Source organism: Mustela erminea, chromosome 5 (assembly GCF_009829155.1).
Source record: "Mustela erminea isolate mMusErm1 chromosome 5, mMusErm1.Pri, whole genome shotgun sequence".
Classification (NCBI taxonomy): Eukaryota; Metazoa; Chordata; class Mammalia; order Carnivora; family Mustelidae; genus Mustela; species Mustela erminea.
Genome location: NC_045618.1, coordinates 4,255,719 through 4,282,965, shown reverse-complemented (window position 1 = coordinate 4,282,965; position 27,247 = coordinate 4,255,719). Strand labels below are relative to the sequence as shown.

Sequence of the window (27,247 nt, the reverse complement as noted above, 5' to 3'; positions counted from 1 at the left end):
CACAGGCCCGGTGCGCTGCAGAGCCCCGTGTCTGTCACTCTCTGAAGCTTGGCTGTCACTCTTCTCTAGAGACCATCTTCTCAGGAGACACGTGGGCTTTCAGGGGGGGAAGGGTCAGAGTTTAAACCCCCATCTTTCCAGTCTCCGGAAGCCTGGCTGTGGGAATTGTGGGGGTGATTCTGCATCATTTATTCTGCTGTGTGGGTCTTCATTCTTGGTGTGCTCCCTTTGGGCTTCATGAGCTAACCCAGTGCAGCCTGGGCTGGCATTCACGGTCAGGATGCTAGCTAGCAGCGGGCAGTTGACTGGCAGGCAGCCTTAGGAGCTCTAGAACAAGGCTCCGTGCTGTCCAAGTGTGCAGCGTGTGACCTTAACGTGCGCAGTAGTCATACGGAGGCCTGGACTGAACTCCTCCCAGAGCGGGGCAGGACGCTCATTTGTTAATTTATAGCTGGGAATCTTTCTTGTCAATACCCCGATGGTCTCTACCTGCTGGATTCAGTGTTTCCCTGGAGGGAGCTCCGTGAACAGCGCCGAGCTCTCCCCTCCTGCTCTTCTCCCCTGGCAGCCCGTAGACCCTCCTCCTTCTGACAGGATGGTATGTGGTGATCTGCGGCCTCTTTTTTGAGGGTTTGGGGAGAGGCAGGTTCTAGTTATGTCATACTTCAGATTTCCGCCATTGGGATTTGAAGATTCTTAAATTTTAGTGACTCATTTAAAGCGAAGTTTAGGGATGGGTTATCCTACGATGGGCTATTTTTTATGGCTCATTTTCTTGTCAGCTTTAGAGGCAGTCTTCTTTGAGGGTTTCAGGAAAAGCTTTATTTGTCCCTTGTACCAAATACATTAATATGATATTTAACAACTAGGTCCTGTTTTTTACACATGATATTTCAGGGTATCATGAAGGTGGATGGTTCTTTGTGATTACCTTTGTGAATTCTAGAGTTTACCTTTGTGCTCTGAAAGAAATAGCTCTTTGGAAAAATAAAGTTTTAAAGATGCCTTAAAGTGTGTATGTGTAAAAAAAAAAAAGTGTGTATGTGTACGTGTGTGTAAGGTTGTTTTCTAGCAAAAGCTTCTTGGAAAATCTTTTCTGCACATACTTTAAAATTTATTGGGCATTTGCTCACAGTCAGGCATTGTGTTAAACTCTTTAAATGGTGCATTTAATCCAGACCCCATTTTATGCTCGACAGTGTGGGTTTAGGGAAAAAAGGACCGACCAGTTTTACCCAAGCATGTGACTTGATTTTGGCATTCAGTTGGGGAAAAAGTCTCCTTGTAAATGTTTGCTGTTTAAATTGACTGAAGGGACAATCAGGAGCAGGTAAGGAGAGAAAAAAGAGATTGGACAGTGGGGATGGAGGTGGAGCATTTGGCCTGCTGGGAGAAGAACCCAGGAGAGCCGTTAGCTTTGCCGCAGGGTAGATCTTGGTGCCATCTTGTGGGTGGATCTGGAAAGAACCAAGTGGACCCACACCAGCTTCTACCGGGACGCCTTGCAGAACCCCAAATTTCCATCAACACCTAAATAAAACTAAGCCGGATATCAGAACTCCAGTCTAGAAACCAGTGGGACTGATTATGTCCTATCCTTCAGCAAGTCCTCATCACCCTGACTCCAGAATGCCCCAAAGCCATCTGCTCGTCTCCATGACAACCCTGGGCCGCAGGGCCATCCTCTCTGCTATGGAAGCTTCCTCAGTGGTTTCCTTGCCTCTACTGTGACTGTCCCACTGTCCATTCCCCACCAGGGGGCCATTTAAAATATAAAGGGGATCTGTTTAAAGGGATCTATTTAAAAAATAAAAAGTAGATCCTATCACTTTCTTGTATAAAACTCTCCAGTGGCTTTTGATGAAATTTAGGATAAAACTCAAGTTTCTCGCTCTGGCTTAGAAAGCTCGGCATCTTACTGCCCCTTTCTAGCCATAACCTCATCTCCTGCCCTCCTCCCCCTTCCTTTCCTTGAATGCCCCATTCTCACCATAGGTCCCATGCACCCCTGTTCCCTCACCTGGGGGGTCCTACTTCCGTTCCTTGTATGGCTGCCTTCTTCTCATTTAGATCTCGTCCTCCACGTTACTGCCTCAGAGAGGCCTTCCTGGACTCTGATTCAAAATAGCACCCTGTTTAGTCTCCATCCCATCTCCCCCTGCTAGGTAGAGGTACTGTCTGTCCTGTTCTCTATTGGGTGTCGAATGCCTAGGAAACCAGTTAGCATACCGTGGGTGCCCAACAAAAATTGGTCAAGTGGGTGAATGCTGCTTTCTAGGTTCTCGGTCTTATTTCCGTTCAATATAGTGAGGGTCTTGTGATTTTAGGCCTTTCCAAATGGAGCATAAAAAGACCACAGGAATTCAGTTCCCCTGAATTGGGTCTCACTCTCATCATTATCGTTTACCAACTGCCTAACCACCCTGCTCTGAGCTGTCAGTCTTTTCATCAATAAAATGGAGTTAATGAGTTTACCTTACTCAGAGAGGGAGGGCTAAATTGGATTTAAGTATGGTTGGAAGAGTATTTAGCATATAATAGGCACCTCCTTTCTCTAGTAAAACTATCATGTTGTCAGTGCAGACGTTTTCCCCTCCTGCACGGGGTTGGGCACTTCTTCGCACTCCCTGGTACCTGGCCAGCTCTGTGCTTGGCTTAAAGCAGAGGAGTACATGGTCCACAGGTGGCTGGGCTAATTTTGACTCTTCCCACCCAGGAACTGGTGTCTTCTGTCTTGTTGAAGGTGTGTCCCTTTGCCCAAATTACCACTTTGTGTGGAGAGAGAGACAATAAGGATGTACAGGGAAAACCTGGAAGGGAAGGTTGGCTTAGGGCAAAATCTGATTTATGACTTTGCTAGAGTTCCTAGGTTTGTAGACAATTAATGTAAATTGATCCTAGCATAACTTTTGTTTCTAATACAGGGGATGTAGGCAAAAGAATAGATCACACGATTCTTTTTTGTGGTTCCTAGAGTTGAGGCTTTCATAAGAGTCCTTCCTTTATGTTCCTTCTTGAAATAAAGTAAATATGAAAACGTTCTGGAAAATGGGAGTACTGTATCACAAGTACATGTGTATGTAGAAACTAGTATGAGTATGATTTCTGGATAAACAAATGATTCCGAAAGATTAGCTATTGAATAAACACTGATTCAAAAATATTTCTTAAACGACTACCATGCCAGGGACTGTTTTGGATCTTGGAAATACCGCAATGAATAAAGGAGATAAGTCCCTATCTTCATAGCACGGACATTCTTAGTGGGAGAGGCAGACAGTAAAGAAGATAAATAGTAAAATAGGCAATTTTGCAAATGATGACTGAGAGCTACAGAGAAAAAAAATAAAGCAGCCAAGAGATAGGGATGGTTTGGGTGAACAGAGGTTTTAAATAGATTTGCACTCTGTATCTCTTTTCTCTCCCACCCCCACCCAGGATCCAGATTCATAACCCTGGTTTGGCCTTGTAGTGTCACTTCTAAATGTTAGGTCCGTTAGGCAAACAAGAAATCTGATACGTGGTTTGTCAAAGTTTCAATAGTAATTCATTTCATGTTTCTGTCAGCCATATTTACAAATATTACTTTACTAAAATACAGAAAGACTTTTTACAATCTCTCTTTAACAGTAAGTATTAATAAATACATATCTAAAAATCCAGAAGACTAAACTCAACAACTTGTATAATTACCAATATCCGTGAACATAGTGGTGTTTCTGTGTTGTCCAAAGATAGCAATTGCCTTTGAAGCTGAAAGATTACATCAAAGCTGTGATATTAAAATTAACTTAAGGAGGACTATCCTCTTTTAAATATTAATGTGCACAACCAGTTACTAAAAGGGCCATGACCTTGAAGCATTAGGTCAGTTTGATTCTGATTTTCATACACAAAGAAAGGAAGAATGCAAAAATTCTATAGTTCTGATCCCCTTTTCCAGAGTACTTGGGAAGTTGTTTACTCTTTGAGGGCCCACTGCTGACGTCCGCTCACTGAGTAATGTCATCAGATTTCCTGGTGGTGGTTATTTTGGGGGGGCAATGGTAAGTAGTTGTCCGGCTCTGCTGGGACACTGCTCAACAGAGGTCCTGAGAGCCGGATGTACCCCGTAGACAGGATGTGAGGTTCAAATGCAATCTAGTTAAGTAAATAAAGTAAGTGTTCGGTGGTAAATAGAGTTGTTGAAACATTAATGTTTTAAAATGATATCATTAAAATTGTACCAAGGTAAAATTAATAATTTTTTTTTTAAAAATCTGTAACTTGTTTTATTTCTTAAAATGAATGCAGTAGTGAGTTATTTTTGTAAGTTGAGATCATCAAGTTATATTTTCCTTTGTCTGTGAAAGTTATTTCACCCACTTTTGGTGTGGACCGTGTGCTCAGATTGTGTTCCTGGGAGTGATAAGGCTTTGCCCTGATCCATTCATACTTTTATCTTGTCCCTCAGTTTATAATCAACACTATATATAACGTGTGTGTGTGCACACACGTACGTATTCTACAAACATCCTAGTTATCATTTTTAAATCATTTTAAACTTTATTTAAAAATAAAAATTTTAAATTATTACTTTTTTCCCCCCTCTCTGTTTCCTTAAGTTTGTGCTGTTGACTTTCTCAAACTTAGTGACTTGAAATCTTGGTAAATGTACCTCATTCTTGTTTGGTGACAAAAGGAATTAAGGCTGTGAATCTTGTCTCTTGAGTAAAATTTAGCAGCATCCCGTAAGTTTCGTTACATGATATTTTCATTTTTACTATTTTCCAGATAATCTTTAGGTATAATTTGCATTTCCCTCTCTGACCAGGCAACTGCAAGTTAGTATTTAAAAATTTTTCAGGGCAGTGGTGTTTGTTGATTGTGCTTAAGTTCATGTTTTTAATTTCTGGTTTAATGGAATTATGGTCGAAAAATAAAAATGGTACCATTTTTACTTTCAGCAAAGTGTTTTAAGGTTTTCTCTGTGACCTAGTGTATCAAATGTTTTTATACTATTCATAAGTATTTTTTGCTCCTTTGAGACCTTTTTATCTGCTTGACCCTTGAGAGCCAATCACCTAAGAGTCCTCCGTCAGAGGCTGCGGCTCTCTGCTCACATGAGGGACCCCGGCGCTGGCTGGCTGCTGCCTTCTCTTGGGCTTCCCACTCCCGAGTCTTCTGCTTTCTCCTACGAAACTGTCCCCCCTGGTATAGAAAATTAGCGAGATGATTTTCCTTCTCTTTCTTCTCCTGTCATTTTCTTCCCCCTTTTCTTTCTCCTGAGTAGGTCACTGCGTTCTCCAAGCAGTGAATCTGTATCCATCCTTGTATTTCCATTCGTTCTTTTAAACTTTGTTTATAAAAACCGACAGAAAACAGTGCCTCTCGCTTTCCTTCTGAGTGCACCGTGAGCGAATGATTGCGTAGACCAGACTCTCTTTGAAGACCCTCTTGGCCTTGGCCTCGCTGCGGCCGGCCTGCAGCTCCACAGCGCGGGGGGGTTAGGTGGTGCTGGGGGAGGTCTGTCCTTCCAGCCTCCTGCCCTGTACAGCGTCCTCCTCAGTCTTAGGTCTGGAATAGTAGTGGCCCTGGCTCTTCTTACGCCTTCCAAGAGATGAAATTGTCACAAAGAAGATCAGAAGCTGAACTGGTGTCCCGTAGTTGGTAGACAGCAACTTCCAGCAGTGAGAAATAAACACAGACTTCCTCCATCCCAAACAGGCTTTGCTCCGTGTGTTTACTGTGGGGTAGATCGCTGCTTGAGGGGAGACATGGGAGGGGGGTGTCAGGTAGGAAATATCTCGTGGGAGAGCTTAGAGATCTAGGTCTTCTGCTGTAGATTTTTTTTTGGCCATGGAATCATACTACCACCCAGAGGCCTGTGGATCCCGTTAGTACTTAACAGTGTTTCTGGGAAAATTGCAGAAATGTGTCTGCTCCTCTGGGATCCACTCAGTGCCAGCATCCATCATTCAGGGCTGTATTTCAGCCCCATAGTCTTCCTCCCCTGGGCTCCCTTATGCAGCGCACAGACTGCCCAAACCTTCCGGTGGTCCTGGGTTTGCAGTGAAATCCCAGCTACCACTTGCTGACTCTGTGGTCTTAAACAAGGTACTTGGAACCTCAGTTCTCCAACCGTAAACCTCACTGTGTTGCTGTAATGATTGAGCAAGATAACATATGTTCAGCAGTTAGCCTAGCGCCTAGTATACGCTTAGCCCCTCCGTTGGTGTTGTGATTTGATTATAACATTGCATTTACCTGTGTCATTTAGTGCTGAGTTCTCAAATAGATAAACAATTATTGATAAATACTGTGCTGGTCTGTAAAATGAAATTGTTAACACTCTCAGTGGGGCGTCCTTGGCTCTGATGTCGCATGATTCTAACTTCTGAATTTCATTATGAATGTGCCATGGGTTTTTCTTTAAAGATTTATTTATTTATTTATTTGACAGACAGAGATCACAAGTAGGCAGAGCGGCAGGTGGGGGGTGGGGGGTGGGAGCAGGCTTCCTGCCGAACAGAGAGCCCGATGCGGGGCTCGATCCCAGGACCCTGAGATCATGACCTAAGCCAAAGGCAGAGGCTTTAACCCACTGAGCCACCCAGGTACCCCTGCATGTGCCATTCTTCATGTAAGACTTCATTGTCCATCAGAAGAAAGATAGAAGCAATCAGTGTTCATTCAGTGTCTAATTTTCGGGGTCCCTTCATATTGTAAACTCATTTGATCTTTGTGACAAATGAGAAACTTAAGACTGAGGAAGGCTGAGTAGTTCGCTAAGGTCACACCCTGCGAGGAAAAGCAGAGCCAGGTCAGGCTCATTCCAGGTCTCCCTCCTGCATCTTCCCTGAGGGTTATAAGGAGATCCCTGGGATTCTGGGTATTAACGATTTAATTTATGTAATTTTTCTCTGGAGTAAAAAAATCTCACTTTCATCTGTGGCACTGATTAGAGAGAAATTTTAGAGTGATCTTATCTTTAAAAAAAATTCTTTTTTGAGCACACCTTTTTCTTACAGGTAGCAGTAGCTGACGTGCAGTTCGGCCCAATGAGATTTCATCCAGATCAGCTCCAGGTAATGATAAACTAATACTAAACCGTGCTGTAATTTTTACATGTTGATTTTCTTTAGGGGGAGGGAGAGGGCCTAACAGTGAAAACAGTTTTCTATTTTAGTTAATAGTAGTGGATCAACATTAAATTCCTGAAGCTGATAATAATACTCTAGTTAAACAAGAGAATGTATTTTTCTTGGACACACACGTGCGCACCTTACTTTGAAAGGTTCAGCAATAAAGAAGAGAATGTGCATAATTGTTGGGGGGGTGCGGAGAGCAAAGAGGGCAAAATCTTACCAGTTGACGAAGATAGAAGGGTCCACTAGCGTTCGGTACACTCACAGCTTTTCTGTAGGTTTGAAATTTTCCAGTACAAAAAAGCAAAAGCATGGTCTTTCCTGTGTTGCTGAATCAGCTCTTTCAGAAAATACTTAAATGAGCAGATCCAAAGTATTAGACAACATAAGCTGTTGAAGTTGAGCTCCAGTGTTATTTGATGGTTCCTGCAGACAAGCCATGGTTACTGTTAGGACGGGCAGAGCTGTGCTCTCTTAATTCTTGGCATTTGTGGTGGACTTGCACTTGGGTAAACTCAGGAGGAGCTGAGCCTTCGGGGACAGGGTCTCCGGCAGCGTTGCGGTCCTTCTCGCAGGCTCCCTACCTCCACCTTACCACCGTTGTCCTCATGAGTCCATCCAGGTCTGAAGGGACAGAAAGAACAGTGCACTTCTGACCTAGACCTGGCCGGCGTGGCGGGGGGTGGGGGGTGGCAGTGGGGGGTGCCTGGCTGTGGAGCGGAGACATGGCAGATGCAGGCCTCACCTGATCCAGGCCAGGCAAGGGGACAGCAAGCCGTCATCCTGGGCAGAGGCACAGGTGCCACCCCTTGGGCCTGGTGCTGTGCCTGTGTCACTTAACTGACGGTTTTCTTTATTTTGTCATTTGCTATTGATCAGAACTTTATTAATTGATTTTTATTGAAATGAAGACCTCTAACATTATATCGGTTTCAGGTGTACAACAGTCATTCAGCATTTATATACATTAGGAAGTGACCAGCACTATAATTCTGGCTACATTGTGTCGCCATATAATGTTCTATACTGTTAACTGTAATCCCCCTGCCATGCATATATATTTTATGACTGGAAGCTTACCGTATTTATTTATTTGAGAGCACAGGTAAAGGGGTTGTGGGGAGAGGAAGAGGAAGAGAGAGAATCTTAAGCAGGCTCCAGGCCCAGCGCTGGGCCTGGAGCCTGATGTTGGGGCTCGATCCCACAACCTTGAGATTCTGACCTGGGCCAAAATCAAGAGTCAGGCGCTTAACTGACTGAGCCACTTAGGCACCTCTGGAAGTTTACTCTTAATCCCTTGCCCTAAGACAAGTATCATATGATTTAACTTATATGTGGAATTTAAAATAGTAAACCACCATCACCAACAACAAAAAGCAGAAGCAGACTTAGAACGATGTGGTGGTTTCCAGAGGGAAGGGAGGTTGAGGGATTGCCTGGCCAGTTATGAGGTATTATATTTGGGTCTGCTTGAAATATGTTGTCATCAAAGTAATTTTTTTTAAGTTGGAGGAATTACATAAAATCTTGAGTCAAAACATTTAAATATACTATTTAAAGTTTTAACTATTTGGGGTGCCTGGATGGCTCAGTGGGTTAAGACTCTGCCTTTGGCTCAGGTCATATCTCAGGGTCCTGGGATTGAGCCCCACGTCGGGCTCTCTGCCCAGTGGGGAGTCTGCTTCTCCATCACTCCCTGCCTCTGACCCCCCACTCAGGCGCCCACTCTCTCTCTCAAATAAATAAAATATTTAAAAAAAAAAGTTTTAAGTATTCTAAAAGTTTGACTAAAATAGCTTCAGTTTTTGCCATCCAAGGAACTTGTCTAGTTAACTTACTGTTAACTAAAATTAGTATTTGGGTGTCGTAGTTGAAATAGTTTCAAGATAAAATGCTTAACCTTTTGTTGAGTTTGCCAGTGGGCTTATTAGCAGAAGAATATGACCCATGCACTTGGACATCCAGACAAGAGCAAATAAAATAGCACTGATTTGGGGGAGCTGAGTGCTAATGTCTGTGAGTTATGTGTAGGAGGATTTCTATCAACAGATTGCTGTGTTCACATCTGTGTACTTGACTTGAAAACACTTGGGAGTTTTCTGTGGCATGTTAAGAAATGACCAAACAATGACTTTTTTTATTCTTCTTAAAAAGTGCTCGTTCTTTTTTGATTCAGGTACTTTTAGTGTTTACCAAAGAAGATAACCAGTGTAATGGATTCTGCAGGGCATGTGAAAAAGCAGGGTTTAAGTGCACAGTTACCAAGGAGGCTCAGGCTGTTCTTGCCTGTTTTCTGGACAAGCACCATGACATCATCATCATCGACCACAGAAACCCCCGGCAGCTGGACGCAGAGGCGCTGTGCAGGTAAGTCTGGGACGCGGGCCTGAGTAGCCCCATGGGCTTGTGTGACAGTAAGAACAGCCCAGAAATACACCAAGTAAAATTCACTGTCTTCTAAGGTGCCTTCTCTGCACATAAAATAAGTAAGACATAACGACATCATTATTTCTAGGACTGGCCTTCATCTGTTTTGTTTCACTTTGCTTTGCTTAAAACAGTTTAATACACACACACACACACACACACACACACACACAAACCATTAAGTGTTAAAATGAAACTCTGTCTGTGACTAACTACAACCATCACCCGCAGATGATGGCAACAGGAGCTGATGAAATGTTCCAGATGTTTTTAAAGTTATAAAAAATTGAAAATTGTCTTCTAATGTTAGGCAAATGTGCCTTTGTGCCTTGTTTATAGCACTTGCAGAATATCAGAGTGTGTGAACTGGGTTGCTTCGTAGGAGGTTTCAGAGAAGCGTAGACTGTCATATGTGCAGTCCTCGACTAAGTTCCCGCCCCCGGCATCCCGTCTCTGTTGGGGTGGGATTCCCAAAGGGAAGCTCTGAGCAACAGAAGTTCTTTCTTGCTGAGTCCAACTTAATCCCCTTTCCCAGATTTCCAGCCTTTGAGGGCAGGAATGGCCTGTCCTGGAGGCAGCATATGCGCACTGCTCCCGGCAGCTCCTCCTGGAGCGCTTTCGCATTCCAGCCTCGCCTCGTGGTCCCTTCCAGGCGGTAGCCCTCGTAAGTGCAGCTCCAGAACCGAAAGTCTCAGCCAGGTTTGAATGGCCCGGTGAAGAGTAAGCAGGATGGCCGTCTTCCCTGTGCTGTGCAGGGAGTGGATGAGGACTCATGCAGCCCCCGAGCATACTGCTTTCCTGAGGGCTGTGTCACGGTCCCGGCCAAGAAGCTCCGGTTTTTCTTGCTAGCTCTGTTCTATCATATCACCTCCACCTTGTGGCTGAGGGTGTGTGTCTGTTATGGCTGGGGCGGGGGTAGTCCTTATGCCATAGTTTGTGAGTTTTCTACAGGCAAGAGTAGGCCCTAATTTAATTTCCTAAGTTACTTTCATCTTGATTCTGGCCATGCCTGGTTTAAAGGTCATCCTTTTAAGGGAACCTGCCCGCTATGGAAGTTTCTTTCAATGAGTTATTCCCGGCTCTCCCTCCTGAACCTGTCCCTCTGCTGATGTATACAGCTCATGAGGTCTTACCCTGGCAGAGCTCTGTCCTTTCCTCCCTTTTCCTTTTGGGATACCTAATCAACACCGCCCGTGAAGGGTTTTTCATCAGTTGCTGACTTACCTAAACAACTAGCATTCATCCATATCTCTCTACTGGGGACATTTGGAACTCCTTATCAGCTGCCTTGCTGAAGGCCAAATATTCTGTGTTTGTGATATTTCCAAATCCACCGGTTGAGGAGCCGTACTTTGCGAGTCTTCTCGGTTCTGGGCACTGTCTTTGGTACTAGAGCTCCACAGGCAAGTAAGACGTGTTCTTGCCTCCAGAGAGCTACCATTCTAGTTGGCAGATGAGTGTCTCAGCACAGGCTCTAAGTGCCCACGAGGAGCACATGCGAAGAGCTGCAGGGGCCTGTGTCAGGGAGAGCCACACAGGACGTTGGGCCTGAGTTGTAAAGGGTGGGGAGGAGTTTTGAAAGAAAGAGAGGTGCGAAGGACCTTCCAGGTGCAGGAGCAGCCTGTGTCGGACCGGGTGGCTATACGGGGCTTCTCGGCTCAGTATGGATGGCTGCAGGGCTGGGTGGGCTGGGGCGCAGCCGGGAACCCCATCAGGAGGGCCTTAGGTGCTGAGCCAAAGGCTTGCACATCAGCCTGTGGGTGGCTGGGACGCTGATGTGGCCAGTGCAGGGGTGCGTCGGGAGCCCGCCAGCTGGAGTGCAGAGGAGCCGAGGCTGTTGGAGGCTGGTGGAGGCCGTCTTATGCCTGGTTACAGGCGCTTCCTGTCAAGACACCCATGAAGCTGACAGACGAGAGCTGGCCACAGCGGTTCTGAAGCCAGCGGTGGGCTGCTAGCCACCTCCGGAGCTGGGCGGGCAGGGGACGGCTGGGATTCCCACTGCGGCTGTCCGCTCTCATACCCTGGAGGCCGAGCCGCCCTCTGCACGCTTGAGTCCTGAAGCTGAAGGACCAGCCGGACCCACGGGAAGGAGATGGGAAGGGGCTCCGCATCACTGTCACGGTCGCGCTAAGCCCGGGACGCTGGAGCTGTGCGGCCAGAGAAACCGACGCCTCTGCTGAGCCCCCGAGCCCTGACCGCAGCACCCCTCGCCCAGTCCCTGCTGCCTCTCTGGTCTTCACTCTCCGCATCTGCTGGGACCCCAAGACCTAGAGCGGAGGCGGAGACCTGGGTTTTTCTGCCACGTTGCGAGGAAGGACCAGAGCCTAAGGAGCGCGCGAACAGCCCTTGGTGTGTTGTGGCTTCGGGGCGGCAGAGCACCCTGCTTCTCCGGAGCGGGTGGGGAGCGGGAGAGAGCGGCCGGCCGGCGGGCTGTGCAGCTCACCTCTGCCTGCCCGGGGCTGCCACGCTGAGCAGGGGCTCGCCTCTGCTGCCCTGATCCACAGGCTCAGCCCCGGGGGGAGAAGGGCCGCCAAGGGCCCAGCAGAGGCGAGCAGGAGAGGCTTCTGTGACCCTCTCCGTGGCAGGCAGGCTCCCGCCTGGCTGGATCCCACCTCCCTTCAAGGGTGAATGACGGGGATAAAGGCCTGTGAAGAGCCGCCAGATAACGGAGGGGAAAGAACAGCCTTGAAGACAGAAAATGATTCACCACAAGAAACCGAAGAACCTCTCAGAAGCCTGTGCCTAGGATACTCAGGAGAGATGGAGAGCTGTTCCTTCGTGCGCCAGGAGCAGGGCTCTGCCGTGAAAGGGAGGACGGGAGGGCAGCCTGCGCGGGAGCGAGGGCACCTGCCTAGCGGGTGTGCGCCGCACGCGGGAGCAGGGCTCCGCTCGGGTGCCGGACGCCTGGGACTGCCTCTGGGTTCACTTCGGTCCACGGCTCCTTTTCACCATGGTCAATTCCAGTCTTTCCTATCCCAACTCACTCCCCACGGCCAAGGGAGCAGCGGCGACATGCGAGTAATGGAGCTATTGTAAAAGTTAACTCACCAAAGGGCTTTGCCAGGCTCTCGCAGTCCGCCTCTGTGCCCCGGCCTTTCCTCCGGGCTTGTGCTGAGACCATCATCAGATGTGGAGAATGGTGTTTGCCCCCCATGCCCACGTCTATTCTTTCCTAGTAACAGAATTTCTAGTGTTTAGCGGGGCCTTTGGCCACCTAGAAAATGCACGCATTCCCCAGCTTTTCTTGCAGCTGGCCAGTGGGAGTGTCCTGTGCATCTTCGGGAAAGTATCCTGCTTCTAGAATGTGGGTGTCACGGCTCGAGTGTAGCCCCTGTCTCAGACCACGAGGAAAAAACCGTGTGGAGGCAAGAGTCAGGAAACCTGGCCCGAGCCCGGCTCCCAGTGCTGCTACTGCCACCGCCTCCAGCCACCTCCGCACATCTTCTCTGTGGAGAACAGTCTTGCCTAAGCTGTTGTTTGGAGTTTTCTCCTATGCATTATCCCCTCAAGTCCTAGTGCTTTCCAGCACGCTCACATGGTCTCTCAGAATCTTGTGCTAGAGATTCGCACCTTCTCTCTTCTCCGACTTCTCAGATCCTGCCTTCCTGACATCTGGGTGTACAATTTTTGATGACACTGAGTAATTTCTTTCTTCATTTTCCTGAATCCTAAACTAAAGCGTTGTGTTTTTTCGTTTGTTTGTTTATCCCAACCCAGTTTCCTTACATTTCTATTTTCTAGTCCGTTCTTCCTCCTTACGGACCAGAAAAAGTCAGGAGTACCTCTGCCATTTCATACAGTGTTGGCCTCCTTTGCAGGTATCACCTTGCTTCTGGGTAAACGTGGCCTTCCTTTCTGCTTTGTCCTTAGCCCAGTGCCCGCCCTCCTTCCTGTGTCCTGAGCAAGTCATCCAGAACGACCTTGTGAGTGGATCTGCACAGTTACCTACTTGCTATTTATACCATTCAGGTCTCTGTTTTTCTTCTAAAAGGAGGAAAGCTGATTTGAGATAGCTGACTGCATACTTAAATTCGCCTTTTCTTTCTTGAAATCTTGGTGATACGATGGAAGTATGAACACAAGAATAAGTACATGCCCTCAGAAGTCACAGAAATACCATTCGTGGGTGCCCGTCTCTCCCTGGGTAGGATTTGTGCTGGGCTCAGTAGCAGCCCACAGTTTCAAGAAGTGAGCTGGCCTTGTCTGTGTGAGTGTCCACTGTGCCAGTCAACTTACACACTTGGACAGCCCTTCCTGCTGCTCCGGGCAGGTGAGCGTAGCTCTTTTCCAGGCAGGGAGACCCTGCTGGACCCGGGACAGGCACCTGGTCGGCAGACCCGCAGTGACGCGTCCAGGGGTTCTTCCAGTTAAGTAGCCATGCGGCACCCTGGAGGTTGGCTTCCTCTGGCATCGACAGGCAGACGGGAACTGAGTGGACTGGACACTGGGAAAAGCAGAAGCACGGAGAGAAAGGTGTGAGCCGTGCGGCCCACGAGAGCCGACTGGCTCGTCCCTAGAGCTGCATGTCCGTCCCTGAGCAACTTCTGTACCCCACATCCAGTCTGTGTCTGTCATTAGACTCAGCCTTGAGAACATGAAGCCTCCATGCTGTGAGGCAGGGCTGTGCTGGGTGACATGGCCACGCCGCTGGTTTAGGCATCCACTGTGACTGCTTTCACGCGACAGTGGCAGAGTGGAGTGGTTGTGACAGTCGGCCCGGCTCACGAAGCCTGGAATACTTGCCATCCGACCCTTTACAGAAAAAGTTTGCCAAATGGAGGTATCCGTCGTGTGTGCTGAGTTGATGTCCTCGGATGCGTCTGGAAAGGCTACGTTCTGTAGCATCCTTGGGAGAATTGGGAAAGAATCACACAGATGGTTTTCTGTGTTCTGTGACTCAGGAGTGGTTCTGGTTCTTGAACTAACAGAACAGAGGTCATGCAGTAAGTCTTGGCTGTTCTCTGTCCCATCCCGGACGCTTGTCTGGGAGGCCAGCACACTTCTGACACGGCTGGGAACGGTCGCTCCGTTCTGCTGAAGCCAGTCCCGTGTGAGTGTCTTCCTGTCAGCCCAGGGCTGCCTTCCCCCTTCCTGTGGCGGGGCTCTGCATCTGCCCCGGTGTCCCGCCTGCCTCCCCGCCCTCCTGTCAAAATGTAGGGTGAGCTCTTGTCCATCCCCAGTGGACCCGTTGCTCCGCCCCCTCCTAATCTCCCGGGTCACGTTGATTTCTGCCCTGTCTGATTGGCTGCGTTTTTGTTCCTGGGAAGCAGCTTCTCCAGAAAGGGTGAATGTACTCCATGGGGAGCCTTGTACTCCACGGGTGGTTTTAGTGGGGGCCGCGACCCCCGTGTCTCCTCCCCAGTCCTCCATTCTTCCTCTTTCTGTCAGGTGGCGATTCTCTGCTTTCTGACGGATTAGAACATCTTGCATTTCCTAGTTTTGAATTTCTGTTGCTACTGCTTTTGCCTACCTAGGAGCTCTTTGTTTGTACTGCTTAGGGTGCTGACCTTTGGGCTTTGTCCCCACTGTAACCGCGGCCATCAGCTTGTGGTAACACATGTACTCGCATTTCCCTTTGGCAGGGAGAGACCGATAACCCCAGTCACGTAAGCCCAAGTGTAGGGAGCGTTCTCCCCCTGGGCTGCTTGGATTAACAAAGGCCAGAATGAGGAGCAGGCCATTAGGGTGACTTGTCTGCTGAGTGCGGCTTGTGCCCTAGAGGGAGGAAGATCAAATAGCCAAGAAGGTAAAGCTAGAGTGTGACTTGCTCCCTCTTCTTCCTCTCCCCAACTGTAATCGTTCTACTGAGATTCAGTGTATTTATTTTTTTTTTTTTAAGAATTGCTTTACATTTATTTTAAAATTTGTTTTCTTTAAAGGTCTATTAGATCATCAAAACTCTCTGAAAACACAATTATTATTGGTGTAGTACGCAGGTAAGCTTTCATTTTTTTTGAGGTTGAAGTTCAGGTATCTGTGTCGTGTTGGCCTTTAGCAGGGGCCTAAGCGCCCATGGTCTATGACAGGTGTGACTCTTTTCAGTGGCATTGTGTTCTTTCTTATTTTCTTCCACTTTACCGGTTAACTCCCTGATGGGAGTTTCTGCTCTCGAGTGAGCTTTTGTGATTCTGGACTGCCGTTCACTTTAGAAACAGAAAAACTACGAGAGACTTCCCATTCCTAAAAGTATGAATTTTATCCAGGGACACCTCCCAAGGGCTTTCTGACTCCCAAGTATCTACGAAGTTTTGATTCATATGTAAAGGGGGGAAGTCTTTTATTTCATCCTGAAATTGGAGGTAAGGAAGAATAGAAATATGTAAGGAGAAGGGCAGTATTCAAATAAATGTTATTTAGCTTAAATACTTTTGTAGATAGAAGAAAGGATTCTTTGTTCTTTAAACTTTTTCCCAGAGTGTTTAGGGGAGAAGAGTTGTGTTTTTTTTTTTTGTTTTTTTTTAAAGAAACTTCAAGTAGAAGAAAATGGGGAAGATTTTGAATTAAAATTCTTACATATCAAGTAGATATGTGGTTACTTCTGTATCCTGGCCATTGGTGCAGAGTCTCTGTAATTCAAGCGTTGTCAGAAAGTGACATACACAACTAAAACAGAAAACTATTTTCAATTTTATACTTCTGATTGGTATATTAATTTAATTTCTTCGAAAAGTATTTAACATATGACAGTCCTAGTATTATGTAAATTAGTGAATAAAGAGGTGAGCTGTAATTGATAAAAATGGTCTCTAACCCTTTCCTGTGTTCTTCTGAAGGACGGATAGAGAAGAATCATCTGTGATGCCCCTCATTGCTGCTGGCTTTACGAGGGTATGTACCCACTTCCTTGTTATGCGAGTGTAATTCAGCATGAGAAATTGAATTTTATCTCCATTGAGAGCCAGCAAAAGTTTTGAATTCATTTGAAGAAAAAAGTTTGCTGTCCTTGTGCTGTTACAATTTGGTTTAACTTTTCTAAAGTTCTACTTGGTAATCTTAATAATCTACAACACTTTACGTTTCTGTGCTCTCTAACTTATGCCTGCCAAAGTCGTCTAAACATCATAACATCTCCTGTAATGGCATACTGACTCAGAGTTATGTCATACAATGTGTTGTTACAATGCTGACGTGTATGGGTGCAACTTGAAAAGCAGTTCAAGGATTCTGGAAATGAGGCAGCCCACACACGACCCCTCCACTCTCGGCGCTCATCTTTTGGGTTTCCCTAAGCCAGAAGACTTCTAAAGGCTTTGGTCAGTTGCCAGTGAGCCTTGGGAATCATGATGGGGAGAACTTACGTAAGCTGATTCTGGGACACATTTATGACCTAAATTTATATGTGGGAGGTAGTCCAGACGCCCCAAGCCACAAATTAAGATTAAAGTGGGGGGTGCCTGGGTGGCTCAGTGGGTTAAAGCCTCTGCCTTCGGCTCAGGTCGTGATCCCAGGGTCCTGGGATCGATTCCCACATCGGGCTCTCTGCTCAGCAGGGAGCCTGCTTCCTCCTCTCTCTCTCTGCCTGCCTCTCTGCCTACTTGTGATCTCTGTCTGTCAAATAAATAAATAAAGCCTTTAAAAAAAAAAAAAAAAAAGACTAAAGTGGAACTAGGTGGTGGGTCATATTCCTGGGTACCGGCAGAACCAAATGTAGATCCTCTCTAGAGCAAGACTCCGTCATCTCTGGCCTCAGAGAATCTCTGCAAGTAATTGCTCGAAGGCAACTGGCCGCATTCCACAGAAGCGGACCAGTCCACAGGCGATGAGGCATTGCGAGGGAGATCTAGCCGGGGAAAGACAGCAGAAACAGACCCTCACGGCCCATACACACCAGAATTATCAGACTCAAATCATAAAGGAATTATGCTTATTATATGTACAGAATAAAAGACACGCTTGCAAATGTCTGCAAGAAATAGGAGAACTATAAAAAGTGACACAGCACATTCTAAGCAGAACATAATTGAATTTTGGAGAAGTGAACACATCATAACTGAAAAATTTAAAACGTAGTGGGTCTGAAGAAATTATCTAGCATGCAGCACAGAGATTCGATAATAGAAGGTAAGTTAGGGAGGTTAAGAAGTGTGGAGGAAAGAGTGGATGGTTTAGCGAATACGTAACTGGTGTTCTAGGAGGACAGGAAAGAGAATGGGGCAGAGGCGATATTTGAAGATAATTTTCCAGAACTGATGAAAGACTGTAGTCCACAGACACAGAAATTCCAACAAATCCAAAGAGTAAATAAAAAGAAGACCCATCATAGTGAAAATCTCACCAGAAAAAAAAGATGACCTTCAGAAGAATGATGACTTAACAGCTAGCTTCTCAGCAGTGATAAAAGGAAAATAGAAAATAGTGGGATGTTACTTCCAACGGGATGAAACTACTGCTACCCGGAGGGGTAACCCCAGCAGAGGGCTTCCTACGAAGAGGCTGACACAGAGTCAGCCCTCTGGAAATGGGGAGAGTTTGTACGGGGTCTGCTTCAAGCAGAAGGAGGTGATTCCCAAGCGGAAGTCTTGAAGCGCAAGAAGGAATGAAGCCAGAAATGCTGACTCTGGGGGTAAACATAAGCCCCCATTACTGTATAAAAGAGTCATAGTAATGTCTCATCGGATTAGAGCTAACAGCGGAGAAGGATGCCTAGCCGAATCCTTGTTCGCCTTACAGGGCATAAAAGTCAGAGTCCTGTTTCCCCAAGTGCCCTGTCGGAGGCAAAGGATTGAGAAAGGACTCCACTGCTACCACAGATGAACTCGAACAGAAACTTGAAGAGAAAGGAGGAGGGATGAAGTGGAGGGAAGTGGGGAGCAGTGAACCTGCCGCGCCCGCCTCCCACGGCCCCGCCTCTGCGGCTCTCCCTCCTCCCCCTGCGCATGCGCGCACACAGGTGTGCGAGTGCGTGAACAACCTGCCGTAGACCTTTATTTGTGGTTAGAGAACATATGAAATGTAAGTAGAATATGATCTGTCATGTTAGACCTAAAAGGAAAAACACAGACTGGAAGGTTTAATACTCTTCCAACCGAGGGGATGTGCCAAAAGAAAAATTTGAACAATAGGTCAGTCTCTACATTCTAGACTATCTTAGCAAAAACGTAGGCGTTTTCAAGGTTTGTGGGGAGGAGATGGAGGTAAAAGCGTTCTCAGGGCTTTATCTAGCCAACATGGGTGGGGGGAGCGGGTGGTGAAAGTATTCTGACATTTTCTTCTGGGAAATGCGCAGACTAGAACATTCGTTCTCTGGGAGATAGTCGATTCTGGGGGTGATTGACATCTTGTTTGCAAATAGTAGTAAAGAAATCTGTGTCATCCTTTGAGATCAGGAGAAGGAAGGAACCATTAATAGAAACGTTTAACAAACCTTCCAAATTCACGAGAGGAAATAAGAACTTTATAGCAACTTGGTCAGACTGGCTGACAAGGAGAAGGAAGCAACAGTGTGAAACCAGCCATGAAGACACAGTAAGACAGGAGTAAAATCAAGTGTATGCGAACAGACTAATTTCTCCCCATTTTTAAAAAAAAAAAAAAAAGAGATGCTGCCAGACTGGTTTATTAAGTAGGTTATATGACATTTCTAAAACAAAATGATAAAAGCTTAGTAACAAATGAACAAAGGTAGAAAGTAAATGCAGACAAAAAAGAACACAGATTCCAATATTAACATCCAGTAATATGGAACTTAAGATTTTATTTTATACAGCACAATTTTATATAAAAAGCACATATTAGATTATTGTTAGTTTGATGTTTCCCCCCTTTTTTTGGGCAACCCCCAAAACATACACCCATCTCAGCACCTGCCCGCATTGCCTCACCTCCAGGAATCCATACTAAGTTGTCTGAGAAAAACCCAGGGCAGCCAGTGGGAAGGTCAGTGTTCCTGTAAGTACAGAATCCGGGGTGGAAAGCTGTGGAACCTTCTCGCTGGTGGATCCCAGATCGTGCCGCCCTCTAGCCTGCTGGGCAGAGCACTCACACAAGGACAGAAACTGGCCCAACTAACTCTGCTGAACTTTATGTTACTACTCTTGGGCTTCCGAACTGGCTTTATTTATCTGTCTGTCTGTCTGTCTGTCTATCTATGGCAAGGACCTCTGAAGCTTCCACTTTCTAGTGAAGCTTGGGGATAGATGATGTGACCTGCCTTGGAGTGTTGGCTTCCTGACGGCCCCCGGAAGTCCTGAAGCTTTATATTCGTAGGAAGTCTCTTTGAAAGGGCATAGATGCGTGTTGGGAATGTGTGTGTTTGAAATTCCCCGCAAGGCAGCGCCCTGGCAGAGCTGTGTGGACTGGAGAGAGCGTCCTGGGAGAAGAGCTAGCACACCTCAGCCCCTCTATTTCCTTAGTGTAATCGAGCTGTCATGAAGCTAACTTGAAAGTGCCAGAGCAGCCGACGCACACATTCTCCCCCATCTCACTCTCACACTTGGTCAGGGGGTCCCCTGAAGCCTTTGCTAGGACCATCTCGGGTACACGTCCCCACGCACAGAAGCTTGAAAGTAGTCATTGTAGAGGTACGTGACCTGGCAGGTGAGGCAGCAGCAGGCTCTCCCGTTAGGTGGATGAGGAATTCAGGTGGATGGCCAGTCCTCGGGGACCACAAGTGAAGATGAGTCTTGCTTTAAGCAGGGTCCTGTACCTTCACGAACAACAGGATACTGAGCTGACACAGGGCATGGTGACCGCCAAGTCCCATGACTGGTAGGCAGCGGTGCCAACACTTGACTCAGCACTAGACCTGACAGACAGCCCTGCAGTGAGGTCTCTCTGGTCTTCAAGGGGTCAGTCAGTTCTTTTATGGGTTCGCGCCGTCGTTCAGGATTTCAGGATGGATGGAGACCTGCTTGCTTCCTCAGTCAGGCATTTGCTGTCTAACGTGAAAAGTTCAGGCTTGGAGCACCTCAGGACTGGTTGTGCATGAGAGTCCCCGGAAGAGCTTCCCTGGAGAGGCCCTTCGGGTGGTGTTGGGGGCCCGCACACTGGCGTTAGTCTGTAAGATTGCAGGTCATTCTAATAGCGCTGGGGCGGAAAACCACTGAGTGGGGGCCCAGCGAGGGGGGGTGTGGAAAAAGGCTCTGAAAAAGCGAGGGTGAGTCAGCTCAGATCCCTAGGATCTGTGGCCGGGCCCCTCTGGTGGGATGGGGGAGGGGGAGGAGGCCAACTGCTGTTGAAGGTGCAGGAGCAGCGGCCTGTTTACCAGGCGTCCTGGACCCAGTGCCCTTCTCTGGAACTGGAACTCGTGGAACCTTTGAGACATACGTGGAAGTTGAAGAAAGGCCGGGAAGACTGGATATGTGCATTCACACCCAGTGAAGAATCCGGTTGCGTGCCTGGGAGGCCATTTATAAGCTCACGTGTCTGCACCTCCCACGATCTCACCGGCAGAGCAAGTGAAGCCAGCCGTGCCCTTGGACAGCTTCGGTCCCCACCCCATCTGTTGGCAGTGGCAGAAGCACTGTGCCCAGGACTCTTTTCCCTGTTCCTGGCGAGTCAACAGTAGGTGCCTATGCAGGTGGACGGCCTTCTCCGGGGTTCTGTGGAGTCGGGGCTGACCAAGAGCAGATGGCGGGTCCAGCGCCGTCCTCTCTCAGCTGTGAGAGCTGGGAGCCACGGCACCTCTCTGACTTCTGTGAGTGAGAAGGGCTAGGTTTTGGCCTGTGGATTAGGGACCACCATGCCCACGGCTGGCCTTGCCGCTTCCCAGAGACAGCAGTCACCGTACTCTCTGGTCACTGTGCAGTTTGAGCTGTCGCCCGTGGCCTCACTTGGTGCTTGTGGTCATCCGGAGCGGCTGTGAGCAGGATGGTCTTGTTCTGCAGGTGAGGAAGCCGGACCAGGAGAGTGGGGACCTCAGTTAGGGTCATACCGTTTACAAGGCATGAACCTGGGGCTGATCATTAGCTGCTTGACACTCAGGCAAGATCCTGATCACTGTTTAAATGGAAGGCTAGTCCCCTTGCCTGTGGCAGAGCCAGGAGCTCTTTGAGGGGCCCATGTTCCAGATTGGTCTGGCTTTGGCTCGGAGGTGGTGACCTGCAGAGGCCCTGGCCTGCCTCTTAGGCCTCAGCCTCCTCCTCACCGGCAGAGGATCAGCCGTGCATTGAGCCAGGTCATAGAAATAGGGGTGAGTAACTGTTCGCAAATATTTCTGCTACCTCGATGGAACTATGTGATAGAACACAGTGACTCCTAAGATGTCTTCATGGAATACAGAATTTGGTGGTGGAATGGGTCCACGCTTCTTGAACTGTGTCGTTTGCTGTGTGGTGAGATGCTTCCATTACATAAATGTTCTTACACAAGGTCGTCACTGTCCAGGGCAGTAAGGGCCATGGGAGAAAGCCGTGGAGGGCCAGCCTTTGGTGGCTTGGTTGAGCCGTGGTTCAAGGTGAGCGCAGGAAGGTGTCACCCGAGTGGGGGTTCTCTTTGTGAAATCCTGGGGGCAAAGAGAAGCACAAGCGTGCGTTTGCTTCCTGTGAGCCTGAACGGTTGTAACGAGGACGCGGAATGTGCTCGGGGAAGGGAGTGTGCTCCGGCAGTTAATGGAAGTAGGACTTGAGTTAAATAGATTTCTTCCTTCCATGTATTCTAGGCTCTGATAGCAACTTGGAGACATCCAAAATCCTCTCACCTCAAACAAAGCCTTTGTCGGCGCTCCTCTGGTACCACAGGTTTCCTCTCTCAGTTCCTGTTCATCACTAAAGATGCAGAATTTAGGGGCGCCTGGGTGGCTCAGTGAGTTAAGCCGCTGCCTTCAGCTCAGGTCATGATCTCAGGGTCCTGGGATCGAGCCCCGCATCGGGCTCTCTGCTCAGCGGGGAGCCTGCTTCCCCCTCTCTCTCTGCCTGCCTCTCTGCCTACTTGTGATCTCTATCAAATAAATAAATAAAATCTTAAAAAAAAAAAAAAAGATGCAGATTTTAGGTTCCCATTCCCCGCTGGAGAAGTCTGCTGAAGAGGTGATTTGTTGACGGACACACTGACTTCTGGAGACGCACTGCTTTATTCACATGTCCTTTCTCTTCGCAGAGGTATGTGGAGAACCCCAGCCTCATGGCCTGCTACAACGAGCTGCTCCAGCTGGAGTTCGGAGAGGTGCGGTCCCAGCTCAAACTCAGGTAATCGGTCCCGCCCCGGCTGGGATGCCCGCGCCGCAGCGTGCAGGGGGCTCCGCCGGGGAGGTCTGGGCTGTGGCTCTTTGGGCTCTAACCGACCTCCTGCTGAGGTGGGAGCGGGCGGCGACCCGGGGACTCTCCTCACACAGACTCTTGGCGTCCACCTGGGTGTCCCTTGAGTGGTCCTGTTAGTGATGGAGACTCGCACTTAGCGGTGGGGCTCCGAAAGAATGTAGACGGAGAAAGCAGGCTGGAAATATAAATACCGAATTAAATGATTAGTTTTTTACAAAAATAAAAAATAACTTGTGTACACCCCAACCTACCAGTACTAGTTATCTTTGCTAGGTGACATGTTTTCTTCTCTGCAGATAATCATTTTGTAATTTGCTCCCGAGCAACAGTTTTTTTGTTTTTTTTTTTTAAGTTAATTGAGTAGAAACCTTGTTCCTTGTACGACTGGAAGAGCAAAGTTCTTAAAATTATATGAGTTTGATAGAAGGAGGAAAAAGTCAGCAGCTCTTTGTCATCCTGGGTTTCTTCCTTGGGTGGTCTGTTCTTGCACATTTCCAGGGACCAAGGGGAGAATGAGGTGACTGTGTGTGTAGGTGCCCAGGGCAGAGGTAAGGGGGTCGGGTCTTGAGGGAGGGAGACGAGTGGGGACAGTGCTGGCTTCCACGTGCAGGAAGCAGAAGTACTTCCCAGACCAAAGGAAATGAAACTTGAGGTAGCAGAGAAGTTCTGACGAGCAGACGTGTTTCAAGGCTAGTGAAGTGTCCAGAAGAGCTTTGTTGCTGGGTTTTGTCAGGAAGCTGAGGTGGATGGCTGCCGCGATGGCTGCCTCGAGGCCTGCTCCTCCCTCCCTCGGGATGCAGGCCGGCTGCAGCGTCCCCACAGCAAGTGAGGCTGCTGGCCCGAGAGGAACGTGTCCTCATCAGTCGCTGATACTAGAGCTTATCTGGTCGGGTCAGGGTGCAGCAGTGACCCTCGGGGGATGAAGTGAGGTAGATCTGAGACCTCAGAAGCGGCACGCAGCACAGGGAATCCCTCTGGGTGTGATCAGCCTTTCCCAACCTGCAGTCATTGTCTCTCCTTCACCCCTAAATCTGACTGTAACCTCTGACCTTCCTTCCTGCATCCCTTAGCTCAGTGAACACAGCATCACCTCCCCTGTGGCCCTAGACTTGAAACCACCGCGTCTCCTTCACGCATCCCCAACGCCCGTCACTGACCCAGTCCTGTCAGTTTTGCTTCCTGAATATCTGTGGAATGTGCCCACTTACCTTCCGCTTTAGGCACCTCTTTCCTCTTACCGGACTCTTGTATCGGTCAGTCTCCCTGCATCCGTCTTGACTCCTGTCATTCTCCACACCACAGTGACATGCAGTTCCACTCCTGAGTGGGCTTTCCACCTCCCCATTGCCTTTAGGATGAAGTCCAGGCTCTCAGATATGGCCTGCACAGCTCTCTGTGGTGCGTCTTCTGCTTACCTCTCTGTCCCCATCTGCCATCGTGCCCTGCTTTGTTCTCTGCCCCAGCTGGCAACCAAGGGAGAAGTCCGTAGTGAAGGGAAGGGAAGATCTGAAGGGAAGGGGGTGATGTGGGCTAGAGACCTGGGAGAAATCCAGACTTGTTTTGCTGGATGCTCAAATGCGCTAACAAGCTATATAACAAGCACCTTTGTGTTGCCGCTAGATCAGTAAACTGGAATGTAAAGTGTAGAAATAGACTTGAGTATATTTACGAATTTAGCATATGAGCAACATGGCAGCTTAAATCAACATGGAAAAGGACAGACTTTTCAGTGAATAAAATTGTGACAACTTGTTAACTGTTTGGAAGGAAAATTAAGTTACATCTTGATCTCACACCCAACCCCAAAATAAATTCCAGAGACTTGATGTTAAAAGTGGGGCTACATGACTACTAAAAATGTAAGTGAACATATGTAATTGGATGAGAAGTCTTTTTAAATTCGGCATGGCATAAAAGCCAGATTGGGTAAACAAATAGAGTCAGATTAAACACTGTAAAAATGTTAAGCTTGTCTACAGTTTTTTTAAAAAACCCTTAAATAATGTTACATTTTTATTTTTATTTTATTTTAAAGATGTATTTATTTATTTGAGAGAGAGCATGCACACATGAATGGGAGGGGCAGAGAGGGGGGAGAGAGAATCTTAAGCAGAACTCCCTGCTGGGCATGGACCCTGATGGGGGGATCAATCTCAGGATCCTGAGATCACAACCTGAGCCGAAACTGAGAGACACTTAGCTGACTCTGCCACCCAGGCACCCCAATATTGTTACATTTTTAGATAAATAACATGGGGGAGAATATATCTGTAGCATATAGGACAGACAGGTTAAAACCCAATAGTGTAAAGAGCTTTGATGGATCATTGAAAAATGGAAACATCCAGTAGAAAAAATTAAAAAGGCCATGATCAGGCAGTTCACAGGAGATATTAATGGCCAGTTGATGTGAAAAGACAGATATCTGCTTCACTAGTAATCAAAGAAATGAAAATGAGATTGATATACTATCTTTTATTTATCAAATCTGCAACAATTTTAAAAAGAATGATAAAACTGAGTCGAGCTTCTCACAGATCTATCTACTCTAAGCTTGATATATCAGAGTTAGGAACTTCTTGCTCATTGTTTATTTGTTTATTTTTTAAATAATAGTTTCATTGATATATAATTCACATTTCATCACTTGATTTTTATATACCCAAGAAATAAAAGCTAATTTCTGTTGTCTAGGCTGCTTTGTTTTGTTTAGTGAGATAGTTTGTTAATACCAGGAATAATGTAAAAGCTTTGCTATTGTTAGTTTCCTTAATATTGTCTTTGCATTTTATGAACAATCAGGCAATTGCTTTCTTTTTTTCCATGTTCTGAGGCATATAAGAGAACTAAATTGGAAGCAACCTAAATGTCCAATCATGGGGGATTTGTTGAATAGATTATGGTATAACTTTAAATAGAACAGTGCCATTTCTTTCAGCTTAAAGAACTCCCTTTAACATTTCTTGTAAAGCTGATTAGTGGTGATGAACTTTAGCTTTTGCTTATCTGGAAAACTCTTGGTCTCTCTGGATGGCAGTCTTGTCAGGTAGAGTATTCTTGGTGGCAGGGTTTTTGCCATCAGCACCTTGAGTAAGTCATGGCACTTCCTTCTGACCTGCAAAGTTTCTGCTAAGAAAATTACTGATTTCTTCCAGCTGAAAAGAAGTGGCACTAATTAATAACAAGAAAATACGTGAAAGTAAAAAATGTCCCTGGAAAAGGTAAATCTATAGTAAAGGTAGCAGATTCGTCACTTATAAAGCCAGTATGAAGGTCGAAAGACAGAAGTAGTAAAATTAAGGAAAGCTACAATAACTAGTTAAGGGATACATAAAATAGTGTAAAATGTGACATTAAAAACAAAACGAGGTGTTAGTAAAAATATGTTTTTGAACTATGTTCAAATTTAAGTTGTTATCAACTTAAAATAGACTGTTCAATATATGGGACAATATATGTGAACTTCATGGTAACCACGAAGCAAAACTTACAGCAAATACACAAAAGAGAATGAGAAAGAAATGTAAACATAACACTAAGGAAAGTTATCAAACCAGAAAGAAAGAAAGAGAAGAAAGGAACAGAGAGAAACTATGGAAACATCTACAAAACAGTGAACAAAAATGGCAGTAATACCCAATAATTACGTTAAGTGTAAATAGATTAAATTATCTAATCAAAAAGCATGATACTTGAATCAAAAATTAATAATTTTCAAAAAGACTCGTCTGTGTGCCTGCCTACAAGAGACTGACGTCAGAAGTAAGGATACACACAGAATGAAAGGAAGGGATGGAAAGTGATATTCCATACGGGAAACAAAAAGAAAGCTGGTATAGCTATATTCATATGAGACAAAATAGACCTTAGAACAAAGGCTGTAATAAAAGAAGGGCATTACATAATGATAAAGAGGTCAACCCCAGAAGAAAATACAACATTTTAAAATATATATATCCATCCATCATGGAAGCACCAGAATATATGTAAAGCAAATATTAAGAAGCATAAAGGGAGAAATTGACAATATAATTGTAGTAGGGGACTTAGCCCACTTAAATCAGTGGATAGATCATCCAGATAGAAAATAAATAATGAGGGGCGACTGGGTGGCTCAGTGGTTTAAGGCCTCTGCCTTCGGCTCAGGTCATGATCCCGGGGTCCTGGGATCGAGCCCCGCATCGGGCTCTCCGCTCAGCGGGGAACCTGCTTCCTCCTCTCTCTCTCTGTCTGCCTCTCTGTCTATTTGTGATCTTTGTCTGTCAAATAAATAAATAAAATCTTTAAAAAAAAAAAAAAAAGAAAATAAATAATGGAACATTGGACTTAAACAGCACAGTAGACCAGATGAACTTAATAGACACATACAAAACATTTCATGCAAAAGCAGCAAGTTGCATAATCTTAAATGCACATGCAGCATTCTCCAGGATAGATCATGTTAGGCCACAAAAGAAGTCTCAGTACTTTCAAGAAGATTGAAATCATAGCAAGCAT

General features: G+C 46.6%; 1 protein-coding gene across 2 annotated transcripts in view; it reads left to right on the top strand.

Annotated features, from left to right (window-relative positions):
- PDE8A (phosphodiesterase 8A) overlaps nucleotides 1–27,247 on the top strand; it is a 146,981-nt gene that overhangs the window by 64,615 nt on the left and 55,119 nt on the right. The window contains exons 2-6 of one of the 2 annotated variants that reach the window (XM_032342012.1): nucleotides 7,011–7,067; nucleotides 9,304–9,494; nucleotides 15,434–15,490; nucleotides 16,328–16,382; nucleotides 22,590–22,678. In XM_032342012.1, coding sequence (XP_032197903.1) covers nucleotides 7,011–7,067; nucleotides 9,304–9,494; nucleotides 15,434–15,490; nucleotides 16,328–16,382; nucleotides 22,590–22,678 — 449 coding nt within the window. Of the gene's footprint in view, nucleotides 1–7,010; nucleotides 7,068–9,303; nucleotides 9,495–15,136; nucleotides 15,301–15,433; nucleotides 15,491–16,327; nucleotides 16,383–22,589; nucleotides 22,679–27,247 lie in introns of those variants that run through there. The other variant, XM_032342013.1, reaches the window with a different exon arrangement.